We start from the raw sequence: 26,147 nt of genomic DNA, 5'->3' as shown, positions 1-26,147 counted from the left end.
GACGACAGTACTCTACCAACACTTGAAGGGTATGAAAGGATGACGGTTCTCTGCCGACACTTGAAAAGTGTGAACAGACGACAGTTCTCTGGCGAAACTTGGAGTGTGAACAGACGATGGTTATCTACCGCACCGGGGATTGGTGGAAGAGAGGTTTTTGTAAAGGCTTCTCCGCCTAGTTGTGGGGGCAAAAGGAGAGTCACTTTGGTAATAGTGTAATACCTGGAGAGATAGTGTTCAGGGAGTCGATATAAGTCGTATTTGATCGACCTACTATAAATCTTTGTCTTTTTTTAATTTTCGCATGTACTTACTGCAAGTTATTTATTGTGATTGAAAAGTTTATTTTAAACTTTAATTAACTTACTACAAGTTTAAAAATGGTTTTCTATTTAAAAAATTCAAGAGAATTTTTAAATTACCAATTCACCCCCCACCCCGGTTAGCCTCGGGATAATAGCTTAGGTTTAACAACCTATACGGAATCAACATTTGAGAGTGTGGAAAGAGATCTTGCAAGTGAAAATTTTGAAGGGTTCAGAATGCTGCCCAAAGGTGGGACTCTTTGTAAGTTTTGTTGAATCTCTTACTTACTTCTTTGAAGTTGCTTGAGAGAAGATTTTTGGAGAAGACCTGGTTCTCTGCCGACACCATGAGGGTGTGAAAGGACGACGATTCTCTTCCAACACCAGGAGGGTGTGAAAGAACGTCGATACTCTGCCGACACCAGGAGGATGTGAAAAGACGCCAATTCTCTGCTGACACCAGGAGGGTGTGAAAGGAAGTAATACTCTATCGACACTTGGAAGTATGAAAGGACGACGGTATTCTACTGCACTAGGGATTGATGGAAGAGTGGATAATTGTAAAGGCTTCTCCGCCTTGCTATGGGAGCAAAATGAGAGTAAATTTGATAATAGTGCAATATCTGAAGAGGTAGTCTTCAAGGAGTGAACATAGATTTAATTTGACCAAACCACTATAAATTTCTGTGTTCTTTTATTTTTATTTTCAGTATTTTTAATTTTCTGTATTTTTTTTGTGATTGAAAAATTATTTTGAAAAAAAACACTCATTATTGTGATTAACAATATAAAATCAATTTTCTTAAACTACCAAAAAATTATAAATTAAAAAAAAAAACTCATTATTTCTACCAATGATGTTGAATTAAAATTCTGACAATTGGGTCATCCAAAATAATTTCCAAAAGATTTAGAATGCCTTTATCATTGCAAAAAAACATCAATGACACGTGGTGATCTTCATATAATTTTGTTTCTCTTAATGAGAACAAACCAACAACACTTACAATTCATTAATCAAAGATTTATAAGAGATGCAATAATGCAAAGAAATTTATACAAGTACTGAGCCATAAGAAAATGGCGACAAAAATTCATCATTTTTATACAAAATATTCAACTTCCTAAAAAGATCCCAACACAACAAATGACTGATGATTTCATAGCATATAAAGATCACAATAACTTCGACAAGTTAGAACATCTTCAGTTTTTTTCCCCCAACAAACAAGAGAACCTCAATGAGAGAAACTGAGGGCCCCAATCAGTATATAAGCAGGCCAGATGATCTGAAATTTTCTCATCGAATTGCACTACATAAATCAATAAAGTCTATATGCCTTTAACTAGCTTCAATTCAGTTTTGATTTGCTATATGAAATATTGAACAAGAATTCATGATTCGTCAGAATTGATTTGGGAATCAAGTCGCATCTAAAAGCTTGTGTCAAAATAAATTGGCTATAAATTTAGGCTTTTTTACAAGCTTTTGAAGTTGGCACAAGAAAATAGCTTTTATAAAACAACTTACGCCTTAAAAAGAATAAATTATTTCAAAATTATCAATGATTCCTCCAAGCATTCAATCCACATATTTCAAAATTTCAAACAGCAAATGTTACATCATTTCAAGTACTTTTCACCACTGTTTACAAGCCATAATTTACATGAAGCAACAGAATGCAACGTGAATCTTCAGAGAATCAATAAGATAACTGCATTTCTTCAAGTCTCTAGCTTTCTAACCATGTCAAAGTTCCCACAATCAACAGCTTGCTTGGGAGCTCACCTGGGCAAGGTGCAAGATATGTAATATTCTTCCTGTAACATTGTTATTGTCAAATGACATTTGCCAAAAATTCATCTCGATGCATAAGAAAAGACAGAACAAAGAAAGGCATTTGCTTTGTGTTACCTCTGGATGTCGATGTCCGTGACGTAGATAAACCCAGCTACATTACTGCAATCAAATTAGGTAGCTGTTAACAAAACTCGGTTTTCTAGTAAGAAAATAGCCGTAGAAAAGGGGGAATGCGCTACTTTGATGCTTCTACTCGACTTCAGCCATTCATGTCAAGGAAACAGAAAATAAATTTCAAGAAATTTAGATAACTAAGGTTATAGTTGCAGAAACGCTGCATTCTAGAGGAGGGGGCAAACAAAGCAATGGGCGACAAAGCCATAGCAAGCTGCCACACCCCCAAACAGAGCTTAAGCTGCATAAGAGGAAGAGGATAGGAGAGTGGATTGATTTATGCATTATCAAAAGATCAATGTAGTGATTTAAGCTTGTGACCTTGAAGGCACAATGGGAAAGCATGACAAAGTTTGTTTGGGGCAGCTGCAATTTTTTATAAAGGTGGTTGTAAAACAATTGTGGGAAAAAAAACTTTTTTTAAAAGCCAAGATAGGTATTTTAAATTTTTTTTTTTTTTTGAAAAAATTGGATACCAATTTTTTAACAACCAACACACCCTGACATATATGATTCCAATCACTAAAAGTTTGAAAAGAAATAAGAAAGTAATAGCCAAAAGAAGTATAGCAATGATTTGAAAAGCAAGGCAACAAAAAAGTAGCCCTACATAGCTCCTAAACGTGTGGATAACTGGATAGAGTATTCATTAATGGCATATTGATATAGAAAACAACTTAGTCAAGAATAAAGTCCTCTTATACTAAACAGAAAACATAAATAATAGTTAGAGGTGGATTCATCTAAAGTTTGTAATAGCACTAAAGGATACTATCAATGTTACCTGGAGATTATTTGATCTGGTTCCTTTGCGTATGAAACAGCAAGAATCAAATGAAGCAAGTCTCTGTTTATGTTAACAGCAACCAGCCGAGTAGGGTCAGCTAACGGCTCAGCTCCAATAGGTAATGCTGAACGCGGAGCCTGTGGGCCACCACCAATCCGGTAGACAGTTATATCATTGAAACTGACAATGTTAGAATGTGGAGACAGGTCATTGAAGAGCCCATAAAAGTATTCCTGCGAGGGATATTGATTCAGGACTTGTTATATGATTTAAATGAAATAAAATTTTGCACGCTTCAAATAAGAGCAATAAGAATTAAAAACGTTAGCTACTAAACGATAATAGAAAACAAAAGAGAGGTGGCTTTGCTTAGGCCAAATCACACGCCAAAAGCTAAGATCACCAAAACAATTTAGAATTTCAACACATGCAAATTAAGAAGATTTTCAATAGCAACTCTAAGTTAACAATGAGATTAAAAAGCATAGAAAATCCAAAACTCATGTCCTACGTTTACTAAGCAGTAGCAGATAAGCTTTGCATGATTCCTTATGCTTGATTCATAACCTACAAGAGAAGAAGATTAGGAGAAAATTGAATAGAAGGAGAAGTTCACCATCGTCATGGGACGGTGGTTATTTGCCACTGAACGGTGGAAAGCTGCTTTTCGATGGCTTCAGACAAGGTGAAAGATGATACGATCCAAATACTCCTCAGCGGAATTATCTATTTCCGGATTGACGTCGAAGAAAATCGACCGGAGGATGTCGACAAACCCTTGCTCGTTGTAGACGAAGCCGGAGTCAAGATTGGGATCGGCCATGCATCGATTTCGTAGGGTTGAAGTGTTGTAGATGACATCCTTTGTTCCCCTTAAAGATTACCCTTGAGAGAAAGAAGTTTCTCTAAAGAATTCAAGTGGAGAAGAAGGGTGAGAGGTGGCCGGCCAAAGGAGGGGTTGGGGAGAAAATAGTTTCATATTTTAGAGGGAAGGTGGAGGGAAATTAATAAATTATTTCCCTAGTTAATCCTTTTAAATTGGAAACGATTTAGCGGTGATTTGGAAAGAGGTAGGGGGCGGGTAAGAGAGAGGGAGAGGCTTTGAATTATTTCCAAGAGAGGGGCTTTAAGTTTGGAAAGTATTTAATGGGTGGGGACATAAGGGGGCCGGCGGCATAGAGAGAGAGGGAGGAGCATGGGGAAATAAATCAAGCCTTCTTGATTTGGAATATTAAATTAGGAAGCATTAATTAATTCCCATTTAATTTGAAATTCAAAAGGGTTGAATTTGAAAACTTTCTTAAAATAGATTCCTACGTCTAATTCAGGTTGGGTGAAATATCGAAAGTATTAATGAGAGATTTTGGAATTTGGAGGCAAGAGGGGCTAGGTTAGGGTCTTGGGTAAGGGGCCGGCGGCTAAGGTTGGTTGGTTGGGTGGTGGTGCTGGGCCGGAGGCTATAGGGGGGAAGGGAGGGCTGGTATTGGCTTGCAGTGTGGGGGTGGTGGGGTGAAGGGAGTGTCGTCTTGGTGGTGGAGGGCTTAGGGTGGCCGGTGGCTAGGACAAGAGGGAAAGAAGAGAAAAAAAAAAGATAAGGAAGAAAAGAGCCACAAACCCAGACGTTTCCATGGTTGGTGAGTGATCCGATTCCCTCTCCTAGAGATTTCTCTCCAAAGACTCAAGCTCTCACAAAAACTAAATATACATAAATTTGATTATAATTCATTCATTAACCTCAAAAGAATCATAAGGGGGTTATATATAGCCTCATACAATGAACGGAAAAATAAAAGGCGACTTAGCCCTTAGGACTTACACATGACAACCCCTTAAGGGTAAAAAAGAGAAATACAATTAAAACAAATATATAAAGCAAATAAATAGAACAAATACATATGATGACTAAAAAATAGATCAGCGCGATCGTGGCCGTAGCTTAGCGGCCACGTCTCTGATATACTTTCAATGATTTGATGTCCCCATCATTCTCCTGGGGTGGGAAAAAGCTCGACTCAGTCGAGTAAGCATCACGGGTTCTCTCATAAATCTCCAATGCGTTGGGGTCAATCTGTTGTAGCTCCTTGCGATCCAACCATGTGTCTTCTGATTCAGGTTTGCCTCTCCACCTGATCAAATACCTCCGTCGTCTACCTTCTCTTGTGAAAATGATATCATCACTCAGAATCGTGTCATCCTTCTCTGCAATAGGTGTTTTCGGAATGTTTGGAAGTGGAGGTAGGTTTGAGTTCTCACAAGGAGGGGTCACACAAGGCTGCAGTAGAAGTGGATTTGGTGGGTTAAAATCGGGACCTTCATATGCTACTAGATCTTCTATGTTAGAGGGATTGATATTAAATTCTACAGGCAGATCTACTACATAAGCATTATCATTGATTTTCTTAATTATCTTGAATGGTCCTGCACTTGTAGCGTGTAATTTCTTAATCGTTCCTTGCGGGAACCGTTCCAGACTAATCCGCACTATCACTGAATCACCAACCTCAAAAATTTTAAATTTTCATTTAAGATCAGCATAAAGCTTATAATCATTATTGTTGTTTTCAATCTGGCGTGTAATCTCTTTATGAAGTTCATGCATATGGGATGCGAATGAGGATATAGACTCAGAAATCCTGTACCTAGAACACATGGGTATGAGATTTAACGACTGTCTAGGTTTGAACCCATAAACAATTTCAGAGGGACTTAGGCCAGTGGTACGATTCACATAATTATTATAGGCGAACTCAGCTGTGGAGAGTATGGAATCCCAATCCTTAATATGCTCACCTACTAGGGATTTTAATAGATTGCTTAAGCTCCTATTGACTATCTCGGTTTGACAATCAGTTTGTGGATGAAAGGCTGGGGAGAATTGCAATTTAGTGCCCATTTTCATTCAAAGGGTTTTTCAAAAATAACTGGTAAACTTGAAAACCATGTCAGATACAATGGTTTTGGGAAACCAAGTAATCGGACGACTTCATTGAAGTAAAGTTTGACAATGTGGGAGGCGTCGGATGTCTTGGAGCAGGGTAGGAAATTGGCCATTTTGAAAAATCGATCAACTACAACACAGATGGCGTCATTCCTACGGATAGTCTTAGGTAAGCCTAAGATAAAATATATGCTAACATCCTTTCAAGGACAACTGGGGACAGACAGAGGGGTGTAAAGACCAGTATTTTGTTTGCGTTGCTTGGCCAGCTGGCACGTGTGACACCTACTGACCATTCTACCAACATCGCTCTTCAGACTGGGCCAAAAGAAACAATACTCCACGGCTTCTATCATCTTATCCCGACTGAAGTGCCCAACGAGACCTCCGACATGGAGTTCCCAAACAAGAAATTTCCTAAGGGAGGTGCTAGGGATGCAAAGCTTCTGAACTTTGAAGAGATAACCATCCTCCAGAAGGAAATCGTCTACAAGGTGTTTGTTGCCTGTGGCCAAGAGAGAATAAGTCTCCTTGAAGTTGGGGCATTACAAATAGTCCCTTTTAATTTGTTCAAATCCCACGACTTCAGCTCTCATCTCAATGGTAGTCATCATACGATGACTAAGAGCATCGGTAGCTTTATTTTCAACTCTCGCCTTGTGTCTAAGGGTATAAGTATACTCCTGAAGGAATTCATCGACCGTGACATACGTTCAACTTCTTTGGGAGTTGATATAACACAGAGCTCATGATCCGAGAAAAAAACGAACTCTTGCGGGAGCAAGTAGTGTTGCCAATAACGAAGAGATTGGATCACTGCATATAACTCCTTGTCATATGTGGAATAACACTGCCGAATGTCATTTAGTTTTTCACTGAAATGAGCTACAGGGTGACCTTTGAGGGATAGGACTCCAATTCTAACCCCCAAAGCAGCGCAGGTCACTTAGAAAATTTTGGAAAAATCAAGAAGTCTCATCACTGGGGCTTCCACCATTCTTTTCTTAATCTCATCAAAAGCTTTGGAAGCAGTCAGGGTCTAGTGGAAATAACATTTCTTGAGACACTTGGTGATAGGAGATATAAAGGTGCTGAAGTTTCGAATAAATCACCTATAGAAGGTGGCTAGTCCGTGGAAGGTGTAGACTTCCCGGATGTTCTGAGGAACCGCCATTCTACAATGGCCCTGACCTTCTCGTCTGCAGAGACCCCTTGGGCTGAAACGATAAAGCCCATAAAGATAACACGGTCTACAAGGAAGATGCATTTCTTGGGATTGGCATAAAGTTGTTCCTTAAGACCCCGCAAACTTGCCTTAATTGATCCAAGTGCTGACTCGCCGACTAGCTATAAATAAGAATGTCGTCAAAGTAGACGATGACAAACTTTCCCATAAAATGGCGCAACACTTAAGTCATGATCCTCATGAAAGTACTCAGGGCGTTACTCAACCTTAAAGGCATGACTAACCACTCGTAGAGACCATCCTTGATCTTAAAGGCAATTTTCCACTTATCACCGGGTCAAATCCAGATCTGGTCGTATCCACTCTTGAGATCAATCTTGAAAAATAGATTGGCTCTTGTCATCATATCAAGCATGTCATCCAACATCAGGATAAGGAAACGATATTTGATGGTGATCTTGTTGATAGTACAGCTATCAACACACATTCGTCAGAATCCATCCTTCTTATAAGTAAGAAGGACTAGTACAGTGTAAGGACTAAGGATTTCTTTGATAAAGCCTCACTGTAATAACTCATCAATCTGCTTCTTGAGTTCAGCATGTTCCGTGAAGTTCATGCGACAGTGTGGCAGATTAGAAAGGGAGACTAGAGACAAAATATATGGCATGCTGAATGTCTCTAAGTTGAGGTAACTGATCTGGGAGATCATCAGGAAAGACATCAGCAAACTGACCAAGAATAGGTTGGATTTCCTGAGGAATTGGTTTGTCAGATTCAGTGGAAGTCTCACGACCGACTAAGGCATACAGGGGTACATCTTGAGTAATCTCAGAATCCAGAACCTTGGCGGTGACTAGGTTCAGTCCTTTCTTGAATTTAATAGGGTTCAATTTTGAGTCATCCTTAACCCGGGGCTACGATGGCAAAAGCTTGATCTTTTTGCCCGTATGTTCAAACACGCAGGTGTTCGAGCCCCCATAGATGTGGACATCATTATCAAAAATCCAGGGACGGCCCAGAAGGATTTGTCAAACATCTATAATTAGTACATCACACCAAACATTCTCTTTATAGTACACCCCACGCTACCTTATAGGGGTTGGGGTTTGGAACGGCAGACAAGCCCAACTTGGACACCATACTGGAGGAGACGGCATTGATGCAGCTGCCACTATCCACGATGACCTTACAGTTCTTATCCTTGAATTGGGTGTAGGTGTGAAAGATCGCAGTCCTACGCCAGTCATCGATGGTAGCAGGGTGTGACAGCGCACATCTCACCACGCAGATGGAAGACATGTCAAGTTTCCGAAGGCAATGGAGGACAGCAGTGTCATCATCCTCCTCGAAGAAATCACCCTCCTTCCGCTTGGTGGATTTGATCGACATCGGGTTCAAAATCTTCCTCAGTAATCTCCTCGATAATCGAGACTTTGTAGGGACTGGAGCACTGAGAAGCGATATGCCCATACCCCTAGCATCGAAAGCACTTGGTCCCGGGATTAGACCGAGGGGTATCCGGAGTGGGAGGACCAGAGGATGGTCGGGTAGTGCTCCCGGGGTTGGTTGGGTAGTGGAGGTGTGAGGAGTATAACTACGGGATGGTGTGTAGGAAGACTTAGAGTCATGGTGTCAGTTAGGGTGTTGGGAACGGGTTTCCTCCAGGCCTAACACTAAGCTATAGGAAATTTCAAGTGTTGTGACGTTCCGGGCAAACAATTCGTTGTGAAGATCCTCTCGCAACCCGGTACAAAACATAGACAGAATCTGCGTGGGGGTGGTGGAGGTCTCCCCTTTGCAACGATTCAGGTAGTCATCAAAAGACAATGTACTCCTTGACCGGTTTGTTGCCTTAAACCTATTTCACATATCCAAGAGTCTGGGGAAGTACGAGGGGGGCAAGTACTTCTGCTTGAGCTCACGCTTCATGGATGACCAATCAGTGATGGGATACTCATTATAAGCTTCTCTAAGGCTTTCTATGGGACCAAAATTGACTAGCCCTACCCGTGAGTTTAATCTTGGAAAAACTAACCTTCCTTGCTTCGAAAATGTTGTACCACTTAAAGAAGCTATCCATACCTTTGATCAAGTCCAGGAAAAGCTGGGGATCGAGAGTTCCATCAAAGGTTGGAGCATCGATCTTAATGTTCTTCATCAGAGGCATGTCAGGATCGTGGTTAAGGTTATGTCCATATTGGGGAGCTCGATAAGGGCACGAAGAGGACCCTCATCTTGGTAAGTATCGTCCTCATACAAGGAAGGAGGTCGAGACGAAGTGTAAGGAGTCTGGTGGTTTCTACAGAGCTCGGCTATGTCATCTTAGTCTTTTTTTAGTTGATGGCTAATGGTATTCATTTGACCTACCAACAGTTCTAGAGTCTGGTGAAGTTATTCAGGGTCCATCCTAATGTTTAGGACGACTCAAGACTATGCAGACATAAAAGAAAGTAATATGCAAACAAACAATTATGCAAGATACGATTTAGATGCTAAAACATGTAAGAAAATTTTTCCTAATAGGCATCTAAACGCAACCATGCTCTGATATCAGATGATGCAAGAATAGGTATATGATTTAAATGAAATAAGATTTTGCACGCTTCAAATAAGAGCAATAAGAATTAAAAACGTTAGCTACTAAACGATAATAGAAAACAAAAGAGAGGTGGCTTCCCTTAGGCCAAATCACATGCCAAAAGCTAAGATCACCAAAACAGTTTAGAATTTCAACACATGCAAATTAAGAAGATTTTCAATAGCATCCTTAGGTTAATAATGAGATTAGAAAGCATGGAAAATCCAAAACTCATGCCCTACGTTTACTAAGCAGTGGCAGATAAGCTTTGCACGATTCCTTGTGCTTGATTCACAACCTACAAGAGATGAAGATTAGAATAAAATTAAATAGAAGTTCACCCTCGTCGTAGGACGGTGGTGATTTTCCACTGAAAGGTAGAAAGCTGCTCTTCGATGGCTTTGCACAAGGTGAAGATGATACGATCCAAGTACTCCTCAGCGGAATTATTTATTTCTGGATTGAAGTCGAAGAAAGTCGACCGGAGGATGTCGACAAACCCTTGCTCGTTGTAGACGAAGGTGGATTCAAGATCGGGATCGGCCATGCATCAATTTCGTAGGGTTGAAGTGTTGTAGACGACGCCCTTTGTTCTCCTTAAAGATTCCCATTGAGAGAGAAGTTTCTCTAAAGAATTCAAGTGGAGAAGAAGGGTGAGAGGTGGCCGGCCAAAGGAGGGGTTTGGGATGAAAATAGGTTCAGATTTTAGAGGGAAGGTGGAAGGAAATTAAGAAATTATTTCCCCAGTTAATCCTTTAACTTGGAAAGGATTTAGGGGTGATTTGGAAAGAGTAGGGCGCGGGTAAGAGAAAGGGAGAGGCTTTGAATTATTTCCAAGAGAGGGGCATAAAGTTTGGAAGTATTCAATCGGTGGGGACATAAGGGGGCCGACAGCATAAAGAGAGAGAGGGAGGAGCATCAGGAAATAAATCAAGCCTTCTTGATTTGGAATATTAAATTAGGAAGGATTTAATTATTTCCCATTTAATTTGAAATTCAAAAGGGTTGAATTTGAAAATTTTCTTAAAATAGATTACTATGTTTGAAAGTTTTGAAATTCAAAATTGATTTGAATAATTGGGACCAAAGCTTTCTAATTGAGTTTGGGTGAAATATGGAAAGTATTAATGGGAGATTTTGGAATTTGGAGGCAAGAGGAGGGGCAAGGGCCGGCGGCTAGGTTAGGATCTTGGGTAAGGGGCCGGTGGCTAAGGTTGGGAAGAGGTTGGTTGTTTGGGTGGTGGTGCTAGGTCGGCAGCTATAAGGGGAAAGGGAGGGCTAGTAGTATTGGCCGACGGAGTGGGGGTGATGGGGTGAGGGGAGTGGCGGCTTGGTGGTGGAGGGCTTAGGGTGACCGGCGGCTAGGACAAGAGGGAAAGAAGAGGAAAAAAAAAAGATAAAGAAGAAAAGAGCCACGAACCCGAACGTTTCCAAGGTTGGTGGGTGATCCAATTCCCTCTCCTAGGAAATTCTCTCCAAAGACTCTCAAGCTTTCACAATAACTCAATATGCAGAAATTTGATTATAATTCATTCATTAACCTCAAAAGAAACATAAAGGGACTATATATAGCCTCATACAATAAACGGAAAAATAAAAGACGACTTAGCCCTTAGGGCTTACACATGACAAACCCTTAAAAAGGGAAATACAACTAAAACAAATACATAAAGCAAATAAATAAAATAAATACATATGAGGACTCAAAAATAGATCGGCGTGATCGTGGTCGTAGATCGGCGGCCACGTCTCTGATATACTTTACATGATCTGATGTCCCCATCAGACATTTATAAGATTTTTGTATGAATACTCCAATGTAGAAATGAGTTCGACAAAAACATTATAAAGACAGTTCCAGTGGCATTCAAATGATCTAAAGCGAGCACATACCAACTGAACAAATAATATATATATATATATATATATATATATAAATATATATATATATATATATATACAGGATTAAGCATACAAGGACTATAGTCCCACATGAAAAGCAGTAATAACGTGGCATTTTATAATGATTTTGATAACAACTAGCACTTTGTTGGCCAAATAGTTCTAACTAGTATGTCAGAATGCCTGTCAAGGAGCCCATAAATTGAAAAGAAAATACATTGAGAGGAAGCATGTTTAGATTGAAATTTTGAAAGAACTGAAGTCCATGAAACATTACAGTTTCATTTGCTCCACTTTTCCCCTTGCCATTGGAAAAGCAATCATAAATTATAAACATGCTTGTCAGTAGTAGATGATGCACCACGGTGCTTGTCAGTAGCGAATGACGAACCACGGCGCAAAGCTCTCTGTGGAGACATGACGCATAATGCACGGAGCGGCGCGCGCCATTTTAAACATGGCATATAATATAAAATAATTTTAAACAAACATCTATTAATATAAAATATCATTAAATAGCAAATAATATGTTGATTTGAGTAAGATTTAAGCATAATCATCTTGTCAAATAACAAAAAATGATGTCTTTAAATCCTACAAAAACTTATATCGATAGATTTAAGCAGAATTTAGCCAAAATTCTATCAAAATAGCAAAAATAACAAATTTAAATCCTACGAAAAGTTAAATCACATTCCTTCTCCATTTTACTTTCAATGCAATTTAGCCGAAGAAGCATAAAATTATTCATAATAGATGGGGATATTGTTAGTAGAATTAAAGTTGGGTGGTTGAAGTGGAGGAATGCATCGGGCTTATTATGTGATAGAAAAATACCCCTCAAATTTAAGGAAAATTTCAATAAGATGGTGCTGAGACCTGCAATGTTTATGGTGTAGAATGTTGGCCATTAAAAGAGAAGCATAAAATTAAGTTGAGCGTTAAAGAGATGCTGATTCTCAGATGGACGAGTGGCTTCAAACTTTTAGATAGAATAAGAAACAAGTATCTACATGAAAAGCTTGGAGTAGCTACAGTGGCATATAAGATTAAAGAGAGTCGACTTACATGGTTTGGTAATATAAAACGTCAACCTTATGATGACCAATTAAGAGAGTACATGTTTTAGCTTTAGCCTATGTTAAGAAATGTTGAGGTAGACCTAAAAGACTTGGTTAAAAATGTTAGAAATAACCTTTTTTTTATTAGATTTAAATGCAAATTTAACTCTTAATAGGATACAATGGAGAAAAGGGAATCATGTAGCCGACCCCGCATAGTGAAATAAAGGTTTAATGTTTTCGCAATTTTGTCGAAGAACTGGGTGAAAGGGAAGAATGATTGTTATCATCATTGCAAGCGCCCCCCCCCCCAACTTTTGATTTGATATAAATGTCATCATCGAAGGAGGCATCACACGATATACACAAAGTCAAACCAGCACCTAAGAAACAACGACAAAAAAAGTAAACCCTCAGCCCTATAAAAATAAATATTTTTTTTATATTTAATTAATTTGATGTTTAATTAATTAATAATTAATTATGAAAATTTTTAATTATATTTTATAATTTGAAAATTATAATATGTTAACAAAATAGAGCACGTTATTAGCGCCATACACTATTGCTCATGCATGACGCAAATAGCACAATCTATTTTGATGTGCCGCACCAAGCAACTGGTATCATACATGCACCACGCCGTGTCGTACTCCATTTTGCACCATTGACATGTATGATTATAAAGGAAATATACTCAAAAAGAATAATGTTTTATTAATGTACCTTCGCTACAAATTAATGAGTAATTGCATTTCTATGTGAGAATATGTTGAATTAATTTCACCTAAATTACCATCGGCTAGGATTCTCAAGTGAGTGGGTCATTCCATAAGCCCATAATCTTTAAAGGCCCTACTGAGCTAGTTCTTTTGAATATAAACTTAAAAGCCCATAATCTTTAAAGGCCCTAATGAGCCTATTGAATATGAGCTTAAAAGGGTTAAACCTAATAGATCATGTATAAAAGATACCACTATTGTATGACAACCAAATAGTTACCACCTCATCAACCAAGCCAACTCATCAGGTACTATCTTCTCAGTCCTTTGATACCCCCCTTACTTGATTATGGGTAGGGAAGAGACTATAAATAATATGATTTACATCTTTAAGAAAATCTTTCCATTGCATGAGTTACATCATAAGAAATTCCCAACCCCATCCCCAATCATAATATGATTTGCATTAAAAAAAATCCTTCCATTACATAGATTAAGGGGTATAGCCATTGGATCAATCCTCTTATGGCCCTTTAGTTATAATCTGTGTGCCTATTCTTTCTCTTCTAGCCGCCTTTTTTTTTGTGAATAACTTTGATTTATTTTAATTGAAAGACTTTAAGATAAGTATATATATATACTTTCACACTTTATACATAATCAAATAATAAAATTCAAAATATTTTTTTTTCTACTTTTCAACATGGTATCAAAGATAGGTTAGGGTGTTGTTATTCCAAACATTTTCCTCTTTTTTTCTTCTTCTGTGCTGGGATTCTACTTTAATAGGTCTAGTTTCCTTAACTTTCCTTACAATGCGTCAACCATTAGACAACAACAACACTATCAAGCCTTTATCCCACTACGTGGGGTCGACTACTTGAATAATTTTTCTCCATGGTCGTGCTAAGAGTCAAATTCACATTTAAATCCAATAATAAAGGTCATTTCTAATATTCTCTAACCAAGTCTTTTAGGGCTACCTCTATATTTCTTAACATAGATCAAATCTAATACATCTACACTCCTAACTGAGTCATCAGAGGCCGGCGTTTTATGTGACCAAACCATCTAAAATGACTCTCTCTAATCTTATTTGCCACTGGAGCTACTCCAACTTTTCATGTATATACTCGTTTCACATTATATTTCTAAAAGTGAAGCCACTCATCCACCTAAGCATCCTCATCTTGCAACACTTAACTTAATTCTATACTTCTATTTTAATGTCCAACATTCTATTAAAGCATTGCAGTTCTCACCACCATGTTATAGAATTTTCCCTTAAGTTTGAGGGGTACTTTTCTATCAAACAACAGGCCTGATACATTCCATTTCAACTATCTAACTTGAATTATACTAATAATATCCCCATCTATTTCACTATCACTATGAACAATAGACTCGAGATATCTAAAACATATACTTTTATTAATGACTTTATCGCCCAGAGTCAAAATTCCCCCACTAGTTCTATTGCTATTAAAATTACACTCCATGCATCTAATTTTAGTTCTACTCAAATGAAATTCTTTAGACTCTAAGGTTGACCTTCATGCATCCCTTTAAACCAACCATTTTGATGGAATGTTAGCAAGTATTCTTAAAGTAAATATTGTTATATCCATTGCACAGCTTTTATGCATGGCCAATTATGAAAGACACACTCCTGAACTAAAACACAAACTCGTCCTCAATAAAAATAGCAGAATCAATGAATAATGCATTCACTATACAAAGAAAATCAAATAGCCACCTCTAAAGGCAAATATGAAAATAAAGCAAAGAAAATGCAACTTGCCAAAAGAGTATACAAACACTTTAGATTATTTCAAATTTTAGGAGCCGATTCACATTTTGTTTTATTTAATTTGGCCTTGTGCCATGCGACGACATAAAAATTGAGACGTGTGAATAATGAAAATTTTAGGAGTCGATTCACATTTTGTTCATTTCAACTTGCATTGTGGTCTATTTTCTAGGTAATTTGAACATTACAGATACGTCAGCACAGTTCCTTTTGTGAATGAAGGACATTTAGACAATCTCATGTAATATCACGATTGTAGTTCTTCATTTTCGATGGCATTCTCTTGAATTGATTGTGGAAGGTCCCTCTTAAGTATTTTTGGCATTCTGAACACAACAGCCCAATCTGTTTCATTAACGAGCAGCATTTGAGTGATTTTAACCATGATCGAAGCACTTCAAAACTTGTGTGACATTGCATAGATCGATCATCTTTTCATCTCACCTGCTCAAATTAATTGTGGGAAACAGATGGAGGTCAACAATATGTCAATATGGTTGCATTCTTCTAAATTTCAAAGTGGTAATTCTATTACACAACAATTGAACCCTCGTTTGTTTCAATTCTTGATATTTTCAATTTTCAAAAGGAACAAGTAGCTATCAAAATTAAATATGGGAAATTTACATACATACCACTTTATAACATCCTATTTATATATCTAACACCTAAAACTTTAATATTACATGAATACCACCCTATATTATTTTAATATCAAATATACCACTTACATTTTTTTTCCTACCACTCATATATTTCATTTCTACCACTCATATTTGGTATGAAAATGAACTATGGGTGGTATGTATGTAATATTAAAGTTTTAGGTGTTAAATATGTAAATAGCATAGTATTAAGTGGTATGTATGTAAATCTCCCATTAAATATTTGCGAACTATGAACTTGAAAATGTGAGATTGATTTTGAACAACATCATGATCTATAATATAATACCCTAAGGCCCAAGGTATCATGCATCACATATTAATTTAAATGAAGAAGTGCTTTGTTGGTATTTGGTTCATTATTCTATTTCATAACTTTAAACATCTCATTTATGTCTTATAAGTTAAGAACAATTTTAAACATCTCATTTATTCTTACAATATTAGTATCAAAATATTTCTTCTCCAATCATAAGATATTATATTAGTCTTCAAAATTCTACTGTGAAGATTTGTGAAGTAAATCATTGCCGGATAACTCGATAAATTTCAATAGGTTCTCATCTAAATGTGAAGCTTTATCTTCATCCATCTTCATTAAAGCTAACTTCATTTAAATTTTTTGCATTAATCTATAAAAATAAAATTTAAATGTTCTACTACAAACTTTTTACATTGTTTGAAATTTCATATAACTAATTAGAATTAGAACGTTAAAATATGATATTATGAACATGATAATGGTAAAAATATGATATTATCTTAGCAAGATATTTCTGGTGAAATCATTTTTGTTTTGTTGGTTAGGTTCAAAATTTCTCAAAACGTAAATGATGTAGATTGGCCAACCCAAAGTAATTTCATATTTAGATGGTTATCTGAATGCTGACTGCATCAAATGAAATGACTGTAAAAGAGTAGTTTACTGTTAATCTTCAAACACTCCTAATAAACAAACTATTAATATAATAAAAACAACTTCTTAGCATGTTTTGCACCAATGAAATACATAAGACAAATATCCTCTTTTATTAAAAGAGATTCGACCTCAAAGAAAGTAACATACCCTAATCCTGAAGCCCCTAGATTTCTGGCGAAATTTCGGATTCCTTGAAACAACACCGCCGGATTTGTGAAGTTTAACAACATCCATATTAGGTTTGTTCTTTGTTACATCTTTCAACATGCTATAGAGTTTTTCCTGCATCATATTCACCGAAACTAAATTAATAAAGGAACAGACAGAAAAGCATCATATTATGTATATTTTTTTTTTTTTTTGAGGAAACTGCCAAGGCAAATTTATTAAAAGAAAATTACAAGCAACTAAATTCCCCCTTCACCAAAGCTAAAAAAGGAAGGAGGAATCTTATTACAACTGAGATCATCCCAAAAAAATTCACTAAAAAGAGCCAGTCTAGCACACATGTGAGCTACTTTATTACAATCTCTCTTTACATGCTGAAAAATCACTTGGTTGAAGTCTCTAAGGAAGAGGAAGTCCTTCGGATCAAATCCCTCCACCTCAAATCTGATGTAGACAAGGGGGGGGGGGGTCAACACTAGTCTAAAATAAATCAAATTTTGGCTTCTCTTGAGTCTAGTAGTTTAACATATTTGAGCTAAACTTTTAGTTCATTTATGAGCTGGACTTTAGTTCATTTATTGAACTAAGGGTTAGCTCATTATGAGCTAACATTTTAGTTCATTTATTATCTTTTAATTAATGTTTTTATGCTTTTTATGTTAGTATTTATGTTTGTCTCTTGGAATTCCAAACCGGCCTTTGGAATTCCAAGAGGCTTTGGAAATCCTGCGGGCTCTTTCCACCCTTCTTTCTCATCCCCTCCGAAAATCCTGCGGGCTCTTTCCAACCTTTCTTCTCAGGCTTCTAACCTCTTTCGTCTCTCCGCAAGTGCCACTCCACCTGTATCCCTCTTCTCTAAGTGCAGCAACTTTAGGGTGTCGTTATTTTGTTTGCAAGAGTCGTTTGTATTGGTGTAAGTTTTCTTTTGTTTAGTTTAAATTGAAATGTAAGAGTTTGTTCTTTCCTCTTCTCGTCCTTAGTCTTTTTCGTCGGTAGAAGTCCGTCGTGTCTTTTGCGGTCGAGAAGTATAGGGTCCCCTGTATTTTTTGGTCGCATCAAAATCCCACCTTATTCATAAACTTCTGAAAGAATTTGATAACATTCAAGTTATCACCCTCAATGATGATGCCAATACAATCATACATCCATTCTTAAATAAACTTGCTAAGAGAGGACATCGAAAGTACATCAACTTGAGCACATTCCCAATGCCTTAAGCTTATCCCGAAAGAACTTAAAAATCTTCCTTTACAATCTCTGAACACACCTCCATAGGCAGCCAAGTTGGAAAAAGTTAACGATGCATCTATTATGTTAACTTTGATCCATCCAGGAGGAGGGGGATGCCAAGAATTGTGAGACAGCCCTACAAGATGATTGACATCCCATCTCTCCCAAATACGATCAAAATCAAACGAAGCAGAAACAAAAGTGACTGCATCAGCAGCCAAATGAGAAGCATAATCCTCCACTCCACCGTGGACAATCCTGTTTCTACTCTGCCAACACAAAAAAACAGCATAATAGTAAAAATTACCCATAAAAGGATGATGGACAGAACAATGCTGAAGAAACTTTAAACAGTCCTCAAAGTAGTTGAGATCAGGAAAACGTAAACCCCATTTAGAAAGAGTAAATAAAACCTTGAGAAGGGGCCCACACCGAACAACCACATGATGGATATCTTCTATATTCAAACACGCTCTCGGACACCCCTCAGAGTTAGCTAGTTTTTTGTGACTTAGGAACACCTTAGTTGGAATAGCATTGTTCTTCAGCCGCCACCAAAAAAATTCAACCTGGGGTCTAAGCTTAAACCTCTTAAGACAAATCAAGTAATCATCATCTACAGCACCCTCAAACATTTTCTCTATAGCAAGTGCAGAAATAGCCTTACCCGTATGCTTACATAGCATTTCCAGTTGATCTTCCCGAATACTTCTATTAACAGGAATATCGAGAATGAGGTCAACCAACTGAATACCAAATCTCAATTTCAATTTATCCACATCCCACATACCATCAGAAAAGAAATCCAAAAGATAAGAATCATCTGTCAGAGTGTTATCCACAAAGGTCGGCCACCTCTCAATCCTCCTATCCAATATCCACACATCCTGCAGCGTCCTGATCTTCGATCCAGAGCCAATATTCCACTTAATCAAAGGTTGTAGTTTCTCAGCACCATGTACAATAATTTTCCACGTAGACGAATGACATTTTAAAACATCTGCATTCCAAGGATTCTTCCCATACTTAGCAATCAGAGATCTATTAAGGAGAGACTTTGAATTGGAAATGAAGCTCCAAGCAAATTTAGCTCTCAAAAACCCAACCTTATCAACAACTGACTGCAGCCCCCAGCTACCTTTCAATTTAGGCATACACATAACTTCCCAAGCAACATAATGTAGCCCCATTTTACCATTACTATCATGCCATAAGTACTTCCTGCACATCTTGTCAAAATCTTTTAAGATCCCCATAGGAATTAAAGAGTGAGCTAAAATAAATAGAGATAGAGAAAGAAATGAAGACTTGAGTAAAGCTAGCTTCCCAGCTTGGGAAATAAGTCTATTACCCCAAATATTCAGCTTTTTAACGGCTTTTTCAAGCAAAAAACGAAAATCAGAAAACACCTTCCTCCTCAGCACCATTTTCACCCCTAGATATTCCATTTCATTAACCTTTTTAATGCCCAGTTTCTTAGCCAGCTTACAGCACCTCTTCTTTACTGAGTTGCCGAACAGGATTGAAGACTTCATCAAATTAATCTTCTGTCCCGTCCAATTGCAGTAGTCATTAAGAATCCCTTTGATAATCTTCAAACTTTGCCATTTAGCATCAGAAAAAATCATCACATCAACTGCATATATCAAGTGAGAGATCAAAGGAGAAGGCGGAGCCATTTTAATACCCACATCTTTACCTATCTGAACAAAGGAATCAGACAAAAGCTGAGAGCATAAAATAAAAAGATAAGATGAGAGTGGACACCCTTGCCTGAATCCACTTTTAGCTCCAATCCAATCAGAATTAACTCCATTAACCACAATAGAGAACGTAGGCTTCTCTACACAATCCATAATTAGGCTAGATAAATTATCAGGAAAACCAATCCTCTCTAGCACAAACTTCAAGGTATCCCAACTCATACTGTCGTATGCCTGCTCCATATCTATTTTCAAAGCCATAAAACCCTTTTTGGCACTAGAAAATCTCATCTTATGAAAAATTTCATGAGCAAGAAGAATCTGATCAGACATAGTTCTCCCTTTGATAAATGCATATTGAACATCATAAACAATTTTAGGAAGTAACCCACTCATCCTATTCAGTAACATCTTCGTCACAATTTTATAAATTGAATTACATAGGCCGATAGGCCGGTAGTTGGACAGTGAGCAAGGATTATTAGTCTTGGGAATCAAGACTACACTCGTTTCTTTCCAAGCATGACACATCCTCCCATGGAAGAAAAAAGATTTACTAGCACTCCAAACATCATTGCTAATAACCTACCAATAATTTTTAACAAAAGAATACATGATACCATCGATACCTAGAGACTTATTGCCCTCCAAATGCTTTACCACTAGTTCCAACTCCTCTCTAGTAAATTCCCTGCTAAGGAGACTCCTGTCTGATTCAGAAATCCGAAAAGAAGCATCAGGCCAACCCGTCAAACTACAATGCCTTTCCCTCCACTTATTTTGCAAAAACTGAAAGAAAACTTGCTCTATCCATTCCTTATCTTCAACTAGCAAATCATTACAATCTCTAACTTGCTTAATCCAGTTACTACACCTTCTCGACGTAGCAAAGGAATGAAAAAAATTTGAGTTGGCATCTCCAGACTCCATCCAATTCACCTTCGACCTCTGTTTCCACCATGTACATAAACGACCCATAGTCAAATTAAGTTCTCCTACTTTGGATTTCAGTAAAATCAAATTGGAATCTGAAATACCATTAATACTAGCCTCTTCCTCCTGCAACTTAAGAATTTCCACCTTAGGTTTGTTTTTCAACTCATATAAGCTCTTATGTTTTGCCTTACTCCAGAAAAATAACACTTTCAGAGCTCTAAAAAGTTTTTTATTCAAGACATCCACCTCATCTCCTTGAGCAGATTTATTCCATGAATGGGCCACAACCGCATAGGAAGCAGAGTAAGAAGACCACACGTCTTCATATCTCAAGTTTCTGTATTTCCGAACACCAACCGAAGAGATCTTCAACAAGATAGGACAGTGGTCCGAAGCTACTCTCGCCAAATGTCTAACCATAGGTAAATTCAGAATTTTTAACGTAGCAGAATTAATAAGACATCGGTCCAATCTTTCTAAGATTCTAGCTGAACCAGTCTTATTGTTACACCAAGTAAATCTAGGCCCCACTATGTCAACTTCATGGAAATCACTATTTCTCATAAATTCAAGCATATCTTGAGCACCTTGAGAGAATAAAAACCTCTTACCACCCCTCTTATCTTCTTGTGAGAGAATACAGTTGAAATCCCCCCCAAAAATAGAAGGGATCGGTTAACCTGACAAAATCTACAAACTATTCAATAACATCTTCCTGTTGTTCACATCACAGCTACCATACACTGTAGCAACCAGCCAATATCCATTATCCTTAATATTTAACTCACCAATCACCACCTGAGAAGAAGAGACCAACACCGAAAAAGAAGCAACATCAGCCCTCCAACAAACCATCATACCACCAGAGAGCCCATCCGACAGAAGTAGAAAGAACTCCCATTTATTCCCTATAAAATAATTGAATTCTATAACATCCATAGATGAGATTTTAGTCTCTACTAGCCCAACAAAGAAAGAGCCATGCTCATTCACAATTTCCTTCAAATATCGAGAGGCAACTATCTTCCTAGCCCCTCGAGAATTCCAAAATATGATAGACATCATTTAGAATTGAAGGTGAGAAAAGTCCCACCACTCTTCTTCAACAGATCAGTTTTCCTGCTCTTATGTATCACATTGCTATTACCAAGAGATTTCAACTCTTTCTGGAGCTTAAATTTCGTAACCATAGAAACATTTTCCGCCTCCTTCTCAATAGAGTTGATCTTAGCTTCTTCTTTGTCACAAAATTCCCCTTCTTCACGATCATTAACTAAAGTACTACACGAATCCACCAGATGATTCAAGTCCATATCCATCTCAATATTTTCTAACAGCTGAAACTTACTGGGATTAAGAATAGCAACCTCCTTACTGGCCTGAATAGCTTGATCACCAGAACAACACTCCTTATTATCCACCTTATCAGTATCCAGCTCTCTGCATTCCCGTTCATCCTAAAAGCCAGTAGCAGCCTCAGACTTGACAACTATTTGCAACACCATACCGTCTTTCTCCTTCTTAACATCCACATTACATTCCTGAATTGAATCCTCTTTAATAACCGAAGGATCTAAATGTTTGGGAACGTCTTTCTTCTGAAATTTTCTTGGGAAATTCCCAAGCTTCCTTCTACCGTGATTCACATGAATCCACGGCCCATAAGTAGAATTCTCCTCCATAGCCTTACTTGATACTAAGACATCAGTTCTATCCACCACATTTTCCTTCACAACCTCTTCACTAAACTTTGAACCAGTACTCAATTTAAAATCATTACTCAGATGGCCAACTATACCACAGGTATAACATAATGAAGAAATCTTTTCATACTCAAGCTTTTGAAAAACCGACCTCCCAGTCCTTCCACCCAAACACCCAACAGAAGCTTTTTATCCAAATCAATACGCACACAAACACGGGCAAACTCTCTACAACCCCACTGAAACATATTTCTATCTAGAAATAATGTACCCACCATAGAGGCAATTCTAGCAATATTTATTTCATCCCAACAGTACAAAGGCAAATAAGGCATCCTCACCCAAACCGGAGAAAACAACCCTTTTAAAGTAGTTGAAAATTCAGTATTCCACTTGTCCATCCCCACAACATGTCCCCTTACAAACCACGGACCTCCAGATAAAACATTGTCCATGGCTTTCTGAGAAAAGAAGGAACACAACACCCAACCTAGCCCTAGGATGGTTAGATGGAATTTTCCAAATTGCATCCACTGCCTACACAGTTCATAAGATATAGCCTGAACACGAATGTTTCGCCCGAACACCTTCACCACAATTGAGAACTATAATTTCTCAGAGTTCACCTTAACGTTTGGCTCAAACAATTTAACTGTCATGCTATCCTTAGATAAAAAAAGAAGAATCAATTTCCAAATTAACTCTAATATTTGACGGTTTAATCCAAGGGTTCGCTGACACAATTCCCCCACTATCTTTACAAACTTTGCTAACATTTTCAAAATCAATAACACAAATAGATGGATGTGCCCTTGTCAAAAACTGGGTTCTCTGCTCTACCCGATGCGCTCCCACTACCAAAATTCTTCACCAGGGGATTCAAATCCGAAGAGGAGCGTCTACACCAGAAATTTGATTTCCCAACAAAGGAAAGTCACAATTCGAATTAGGATCTTTGTACATACCTCCCTCTACAACAATCTTGCCTTTTTCCAATCACCGGAGAGTATACTTTCGAAGCAAGAACCTTCGGTTCTTTAAAAAACAGAGGTCCTTCAAAGCCACTTCGACGTTCTTCTACACAGGTAACCTGAGAACGGCGTTCCTCAACAGACCGATGATCCACGCCGCTGGCCGGAGGGCCTCCTGCCATGAGCGGAAGAACTGCAGAAACAAGTGGGAAGAAACAAATTGAAAAAACAAGAAACACTTTCCCTCATATTATGTAATCTACCCACCACTATTTCCTTGAGAAATTATTTTCCCTCAAACAATGTACTTATAATAAAAAAATCATTAAAATTGTATAGGTAATACACATCATAAAAGAATTCTTCTATATGAGGGAATAGGAGTGTCAATATTACTCTGCGAAAAATTCATTTTACCGCTCCATCCAGAGCAAAGGGACAAGAATTCAAAATACAGAAATTTTAACCTAACAATAAACTTACAAGAGAAATGAAAAAAATACCTGTCCTAAAACTAGGACAACATTGGCATTGAAAGTCTCAATTGCATGAAGAAGTAACTGCATCCATCATGAAGGAAACTGAAGTTAGGAATTCCTCAAATTACAGTATTCATAGAAAATAGCTCATTCTTTTAACAACAAAGGTACCTCATAACCAAGGCCTTCCACCCAACCCATAGTGTTTATCACCATGCCTGCAGCCCTAGACTCTGAATTAGCAGAGAAATGCCTCTCCAATGTTTGAGCTAGCTCCTTCACAAGAACCTTGTATAGTTCTGCATTTATGCTGTGAATCAACACATTAGGAATGGGGAAAACGTAATCATTCACCCACAGCATAAGACAAACTACACAGGCCAAATGTGTCATCATGGTTAACACAAAAATATAACAAGAGACGTAGAAGTACAGTAAATAACGCAAAAGGAGCCACGTGTTTACCTTGGAGTAGTGTGTCCATAATAATACACGATGGGCATTTCTAGAGGTATCCCTTCAACAGAATCAATAGGCATTTCGATTGGAGTGGAAGCAATACATCCAGGAACAGTAATGGATCCCTGACCAATATCCAAATCTACAAACATAGGCTTCCAGCCCTGCTTACACGCCCAACTCAAAAGCATCCTGCACAGACTACTTTTTCCAGAATCCGTGGGCCCAACCACAAAAACCCGAGGACCCTAAATAGAAAATATTCACAAAAATAGAATAAAAGCATCAGCCTTGCATGGTGCCTTGATGTAGTTTTTGTGGATTTATGTTGGGTAATGGAGGAATGTGGAAAAAGTAAAGAAATTGTCTTCTAATCTATTTCACCACTATATATACAGACCGATATGCAAAATTCAAGCATTTCAATTATCATTCAAGAGCATTAGCAGCTTTTCCAAAAGAATGCATTCTTCAATAGGTGCATAAAAACTTTTAAAACTCCAAGATTCATATTTTTAGCAGAATTATCAGCCGACCCCAAATCTGCATTCTTCAATACAACTTCCTTACGCACATGACAACTACGCAATAAATAAGAAACCAATCGAGGTAAAACCTGAGAAGCTACCACGTTGCTATTAGACGACGCCTTCGCTCGCGCTCTCCTGCTATCCAGTATCGCGTGTACGTTCACATAGCTCGCCATTGGAGTCTAAAATCACCCAAAATAGAAGCAAAGGTGTCACCTTTCCACTCCTCAACACAAAATACAGAACATCAAACAGCTAATTCACCTCATCGGCAATATACTCGACCTCGCTGGTTCCTTCCACTTCCACAGTAGCTCCATGCCACGTAAAAATCTGAGACATGAGAACAGTAATTCCCATAAAGGACTCGTCTTGGGACATTTACAATAATGGAAAAAGAAAGAGAGAAGGATGCACCGCAAACTTTTGACGAGGGGGAATGGAGAGCCAGTTCTCCGGGGGGAGCTCGGTGCCGAAAATTTCGGCAGTGCCGGAGAGGAGGCGGACACGATAAGGAGAATCGGTGCCGACCTCAACCCTAAGTTCGCTCTCCTTTGCCAGTTTAAACTGCCTGACCGACGCCGAAGCAGCCATGCTCCAGGTATCCGTTTAAGAATCTCAGAGCAAGTGGCCAGACGCCATTTAGGGGTTCGATCGGTGAATAAACTAAATTTAAAAAAAAATTAGGGTATGATAAATAAATATATAAGAGCTGTTTGGATTGCTTAAGAAATATATAACGTAAAAAAAAATACATTATTGAGAGTTCCTTGCTTCCCTAGGGATTCTTTCTCTTCGATTTTCTTTTCTACTTTAATGGATCTTGTGAAAGATTTTTCTCTGTTGTCTTCGGGTAAAGAACTAGGTTCCTCATATGGGGTCTCCGCTCTTGGAATGGAGTATTGACATCGCGTCATTCTTCTTTAAAACCTTTTTCTAATTCTTTTGTACAATCTTTGAATAATTTAGCCCACTTTTCTGAGGATGATGTTGCATTTATGTCAAAAAAATGAGGGATAAATTTAGTTAGTTATTCTTTGGATAAGAGACCTTATTTCGAAGCATTACGTACGTTAATGCTTAAAACTTGGGAGTAGAAAGGAAATGTAACACTACT

At 37.9% G+C, this 26,147-nt stretch overlaps 1 protein-coding gene across 4 annotated transcripts; it reads right to left on the bottom strand.

Moving 5' to 3' along the window:
* Positions 1–1,818: 1,818 nt before the first annotated feature.
* On the bottom strand, positions 1,819–25,939 carry LOC110097277 (protein CLP1 homolog). Of its 4 annotated transcripts, none has more exons than XM_020823553.2 (11): positions 25,786–25,939; positions 25,448–25,696; positions 25,295–25,363; positions 25,117–25,212; positions 24,507–24,748; positions 24,213–24,351; positions 24,066–24,122; positions 16,999–17,133; positions 3,065–3,300; positions 2,221–2,265; positions 1,819–2,126 (listed from the first exon to the last, which is right to left on the bottom strand). In XM_020823553.2, the coding sequence occupies exons 2-11, from the start codon at positions 25,622–25,624 to the stop codon at positions 2,039–2,041; spliced, it is 1,284 nt and encodes a 427-aa protein (XP_020679212.1). In that variant the 5' UTR covers positions 25,625–25,696; positions 25,786–25,939; the 3' UTR covers positions 1,819–2,038. The 4 variants fall into 4 exon arrangements, with proteins under 4 accessions (XP_020679212.1, XP_020679214.1, XP_020679213.1 ...); XM_020823555.2 differs by having other exon boundaries at positions 1,819–2,094; XM_020823554.2 differs by having other exon boundaries at positions 25,129–25,212.
* Between the last annotated feature and the right edge of the window lie 208 nt (positions 25,940–26,147).

The sequence above is a fragment of the Dendrobium catenatum genome, unplaced genomic scaffold, assembly GCF_001605985.2.
Source record: "Dendrobium catenatum unplaced genomic scaffold, ASM160598v2 fragScaff_scaffold_880, whole genome shotgun sequence".
Lineage (NCBI taxonomy): Eukaryota > Viridiplantae > Streptophyta > Magnoliopsida > Asparagales > Orchidaceae > Dendrobium > Dendrobium catenatum.
The sequence above is the reverse complement of the archived record's forward strand: the minus strand, read 5'-3'. Positions and strand labels throughout refer to the sequence as shown.

What these genes read in the sequence shown, in the direction of transcription:
- LOC110097277 (XM_020823553.2), bottom strand. Translation starts at nt 25,624, where the DNA reads ATGGCTGCTTCGGCGTCGGTCAGGCAGTTTAAACTGGCAAAGGAGAGC. An exon ending in GCAACGTGGTAGCTTCTCAG is followed by an intron (nt 24,749 to 25,116) that starts GTTTTACCTCGA and finishes TTTTCTATTTAG; the next exon opens with GGTCCTCGGGTTTTTGTGGT. An exon ending in TTGTCCTAGTTTTAGGACAG is followed by an intron (nt 17,134 to 24,065) that starts GTATTTTTTTCA and finishes AATATGATGCAG; the next exon opens with GAAAAACTCTATAGCATGTT.